This window comes from Ailuropoda melanoleuca, unplaced genomic scaffold (assembly GCF_002007445.2).
Source record: "Ailuropoda melanoleuca isolate Jingjing unplaced genomic scaffold, ASM200744v2 unplaced-scaffold7399, whole genome shotgun sequence".
Lineage (NCBI taxonomy): Eukaryota > Metazoa > Chordata > Mammalia > Carnivora > Ursidae > Ailuropoda > Ailuropoda melanoleuca.
This window is the reverse complement of record NW_023249380.1, coordinates 4,173-9,365: the sequence shown is the minus strand read 5'-3', so window position 1 is coordinate 9,365 and position 5,193 is coordinate 4,173. Positions and strand designations below refer to the sequence as shown.

Sequence of the window (5,193 nt, the reverse complement as noted above, 5' to 3'; positions counted from 1 at the left end):
CCGCGGAGGAAAGAGCTGTCATTCAAGTACCCGCTTGCCACATATGACTGGTGGCCTTGGTCACGAGTCTGACCATGAAGGATGAGGAATGTGGTATTGCGATGGCACAATGTGGCGTGGAGAGAGTGGGCAGAACAGCCACATCCCTGAAGCTGAAAGCCCGGGGAATGGGACCTGTGTCCCCTCTCTGCAGCAGGAGTGTGCTGGGATGCCACAGTGCTCAGCGCACGCTTACGCAGTGGGGGTGGTGGTGGTGTGTTTGTATTATCTGTCTGCCTGGCAGCTTCTATCTGCAACCGCATCTGCTTATGGGTGGGTCACTGTGTCCGGACCCGCGTGTGGAAGTATGGCTGTTGGCTTCATTATGTATTTGTTGCCACCTTCCCGCCTTCTGGGCAGTGTCAATTGTAGGGAATGGAGCAGTTGGAGGAGAGGAGGGCAGAGAGAGAGGCAGAGGGAGGGGCTTTGCCTGCAACTCCCCCATTCATTGTCACCCCACCCCCGGACTCATTGTCCCCAGCACACAGACACATCCTGTTGGCATGATGCAGAGATCTGATAGGAACAGCCATTCCAGGTTTCCGGTTTGAGTAATGGGGCTGGGGGCTGGGCAGGGGCTGAATAGGAACTGGTGCTGCCCATCAGATTATCTGGCTTGGGTAGTGTGAGGTGGCCCCACCCGGGGCCCAGGGACAGAGGCTCGCAGGCCTGGAGGGGGGCCAAGGAGCCCAGAGATAGAAGGAGACCGTTGTCATAGTCATGTAGGTTCTGGTTCCATCAGCCTCAGAGAGCCTCTCCTGGAGTCTCAGGATTCATTCTGATCGGGCTGGCTGGCCCAGCTCGGCCTCCTCTGGCCATTCAGAAAAGGAGGACGCATCGACCAATTGCCAGCAAAAGGACTGACTTCTCTTTCTGGCAGGTGCACTGAAGTTCACACTGCTTTCCTTCTCTCCCTGCCCACCCCCAGCTTTGTGTGTTCTTGCTATGTGCAGGCAACTCTTTCTGGACCCAGATTCCCCTCTCTTCTAGAAGGAGTGGAGATGGGTTAATTCTTGCATTCTTCCAATAAGATCCAAAAAGAATTGGGGAGTGTTGACCCGAGGGATAGGACTCTTTAGTGGAAGTTAGATGTCTTTCAATACCATAGATAGAGGGATTTCATACACTTCAGTGTGATATGAAAAAATGAAGGACTATAATTATTAAGCTCTTCACTGTTTGCTGGACTGTCATGTGGCTGGTGGGTCTGTTGGGGCAAAACTGGGGCCTTGGGTATAAGCATAAGCTTGGTTTAGGCTCATTGTGACAGTATTAGAGATATTTGATGGTTGATCAGCCTGCCTTGTACAGTAGTGAGCAGCGTAATGATGTGAGGGATGTCAGGGATGCGTGGGAGGAATTTTGGTCCAGTGGCAGATTTTTGGGCTGGGAGCGAAGCTGGAAAGAGATGTTCATGTTGACCACCAGGGGGCGCCAGAGAACCCCAAACAGGCGCATTGGCCTGACTCAGGTCCTGGTTGAGTGATATCTGCTTGCCCACCCTACCTGGGGCTCCGGGCAGCAAGGAAGGACTGTGCTGGAGTGGAAAGCCCAGCTTCCAGGAGGCCTAGGAGAGTGTGTGTGTGTGTGGGGGGTGCGCTAGGCGGGGCCAGAAAGGAGCCCGGGGCGGCTGTGCTCTAGGACAGATCGCCCGCTGAGGCTGCCCCTCTCCCTGCCCCAGGTACGTGCACTACTTCAGTGGCCTGCTCTCTGGCTCCATCAAAATGAACAACAAGCCCTTGTTTCTGCACCACGTGATTATGCACGGCATCCCCAACTTCGAATCCAAAGGAGGTACCCGCCTGAGCTGTCTGGCTTCCCTCCCCTCCTGTCTCCCATCTGCTTTTCTCAAGAGGCAGCCTTAGGGGATAAAAATGTAGGCTTGGACTGGAGTCTCGACTGCGCTCCCTCCCGAGCTTCCGGTGACCCCCGGTCTGTTCACGGGGTCGATTCTGGCAGTGCTGGCTGGCACATGATGCTGGATGTGGCAGTGGTTTTGTAAACTTAAAAATGCCTCTCAGATGAAAAGCTAGTATTTCTTCCTCCTTTCTCTTTCCGTTTCTCCTTCCTACCTCTCCTCTCCCTAGCCCTTCCTTCCTTCCCCCTCTCCCCCGCCCCCACACTGCCCCCACTAACACCACCCTCCCTTACAGGGTGCCGGCCCTTTCTCCGGATCTACCAGGCCATGCAGCCTGTCTACACGTCTGGCATCTAGTAAGTATTCCACAGGAATGAGAGGCTAGGGAGGCTGGAGGCCTGAGGCTGAGGACTAGGGACAAGGGTGTGGGGGGATGGGCAGTACCTCTCCTAGGAGGATCTCATCTGACAGAGGGCTGAAGGACAGAGGCAAGCAAGCCTTCCCAGGAGCCCTGTGGCAGGGGGAGCAGGGAGCAAGCACGCTGCCCGCCCCCTTCAGCAGCTCTCTTGTTCTCTGCTCCCCTCTCCCCCATAGCAATGTCCAAGGAGACAGCCAGACCAGCATCTGCATCACCATCGAGCCCGGGCTGCTCTTGAAGGGAGACATCTTGGTGAGCGCTGTTCCCCTGTCTCAAACCCCCTCCTCCCTGTTTATCTCTTCTGTCTCCCCGCTCCCCTCCTGCCTCTCCAGACAAGATTGTCACTCCTGTGAGCCACCAGCCTTGGGGCCATAGGCCCTCAGGGCTCCTGCAAGGCCTTCCCCTGCCTCAGAGCCGGACATCCCTTCTCCTGCACTTGTCTCTTGTTCTAGAATATCTCCAGGGAAATATCTCTCAGCGTAAGCTGTTACCTCCTTGCCTCTGTGACAAGGACTCCCTCAATTCTAACTTCAGTCTTTCCTCCTGCAATTTAAATTCACTGCTATTTTTTCCATTCTGTGTGCAGGAACTTCTTGGGAGGACAGTTTTGTCCTCACAGGGAAAGATTGGCTTCCAAAATCCTGCTTTCTAGAAATTTCCCCAGATAGCTCTGAGATCCTGTTTGGTATTGGTGACCTCTCCCTCGTTAGGTTTGGGTGAGCCCTGAGGTCTCAGTCAAGGAGCTAATAAGGAGGCTCCCCGAGACCTGATGTCCCTTCCTCTGGCCCCTGATGGGCTCTGCTCTCCTTCCCACCCAGCTGAAGTGCTACCACAAGAAGTTCCGGAGCCCAGCCCGAGATGTCATCTTCCGTGTGCAGTTCCACACCTGTGCCATCCATGACCTGGGGGTTGTCTTTGGGAAGGAAGACCTTGATGATGCCTTCAAAGGTGGGCATTGAATAGAGACATAGACCTAGCAAGGAATAATACCACAAGGTAGAAGAGAAATAATGGAGGACCTATGGCAGCAGTGAAGGCGAAACCATTTTCTGAAGGAAGGAGAGGTGGTTAGGGAGGTGTCTTCCGTTGCTTCTTTATCTATTTAAGGTTTTGTCTGTATCACATTCAGACCTGGGACAATATCCACATCCATTCACCTATTCACTCATCAACCCACCCATCCATCCATCCACCTACCTACTCGTCCAAATCCATCCATCCATCCATCTATCCATCCATCCATCCATCCAACCATCCATTTACTCACCCATCGGTCCACCCACCCATCCAAATCCATCTATCCATCCATCCACCCATCCATCCAAATCCATCTATCCATCCATCCACCCATTCATCCATCCATCTATCCGCCTACCCATCTAAATCTATACATCCACCCACCCACTCATCCATCCATCCATCCATCCATCCATCCAAATCCATCTATCCATCCACTAAGAAATACTTATGGGTCTCTATGTGTCAGGCATGTGCTAGACCCTGGGGATACAAAGAGAAAGAAGCCAGGCCGTACCCTCAGGGAACTCATAGTTCCATGGGAGAAAGAGACACACGAGCGGGGTACTAGGAAGCGGTGCCTGCAGTGATGGAGACATGCACAGGCATGATGGGCGGTCACCATCCCTACTGTAACTTCTCTTCCCACAAGCACTGGATGGTAATCTGTGTCCAGACTGGGCTTAGGCCAAGAGAAGAGAGTAGGGCTGGGGCTTGGAGGTGGGGGGGGTGGAGAGGACCCTGAACGCGCCCCCCCCCACAAGTGTAGTCTGTCTCATGCAGTAGAAGGATGTGTCTATGATGAGTTTCCTCTGTACTGGAGCCAGGAGGGCAGAAGCAGAAGACGCCATAATGATTACAGAACAGAATGTAAATGTTATCAGTCTTAACAGGGAAAAATAAAGGAATAACAGACAACATAAAGGTGGAGTTGGTAGAGGCAGGGGAAAGTGGGGGCACAAACTTACTCCTCTTACATGGAGGGAGTCGGCACCACTAAAAATGGACAGTTCAAGAAATAGAGGCTTAGCTGTAGTATTTAGAGTTTCAAAGGCAATCAGAATAACTACTACTGCTAGATTTAATAAGAAGGGAGGTGGGAGTGATATTAGTGGGCCAAATTCATTATCTTCATAGTGGTAAATCAATGGAGATTACTTGAAATTGGTATATCAGGAAATAGTGGCATAAAAATAGTAGCTATTAGAGTCTTAGAGGTAACTGCTAGTAGAACAAGAAATAGAAATGGTTGGGAATGGTTATCTCAGGCAAGTAGGGCTGGGGCCAAAGTGGGCAAGAGGCTTATTTCATTATATATATACATATATATATATGGTATTATCAACCATATATTTGTGTATGATTTTAACCTTCTCCAGAAAGATTAAAGTTAGAGTCCTTTTTGGGAATTAATTGCTCATTTTTGTCTTTCCTTCTCTCTTTTCAGATGATCGATTTCCAGAATATGGCAAAGTAGAATTTGTGTTTTCTTATGGACCAGAGAAAATTCAAGGTATAAGCTTGTTAGAGTTCATTTTTTTACCCCCTTGCCTCCATCCTAACCTGTCCTCTCCCCACCCCCACCATTCTCCTACTGATGTGCTCTGCAATTATCAAGTTACCTGTAAATGAGAGGCAGGCCAGCAGTAAAGGATCTGGGTATCACAGTGGACCCCTAGCTAAACATGAATCAGTGACTTAATATTTGGATAATAAAAATAAAAGGGTCGACCGAGAGGTGCTGGGCTGGATAAACTGTTCTGGTCCCATTAGGTCACCATCCCATTATATTCAGAGACTGAGGGCTGTGGCAGATGAAGGGAGTGGCTGAAGGGACATTCAGAGGTGCTGGATGGATGAG

At 51.1% G+C, this 5,193-nt stretch overlaps 1 protein-coding gene across 1 annotated transcript; it reads left to right on the top strand.

Annotated features, from left to right (window-relative positions):
* Window positions 1-1,720: 1,720 nt before the first annotated feature.
* Window positions 1,721-4,979, top strand: LOC117800672 (tensin-1-like; the record flags this gene model as incomplete). The annotated part of the gene is made up of 5 exons (XM_034653223.1): window positions 1,721-1,833; window positions 2,193-2,253; window positions 2,492-2,567; window positions 3,134-3,263; window positions 4,780-4,979. Coding segments are annotated over 5 exons (565 nt in total), but the record flags the coding sequence as incomplete, so codon positions are not given.
* Between the last annotated feature and the right edge of the window lie 214 nt (window positions 4,980-5,193).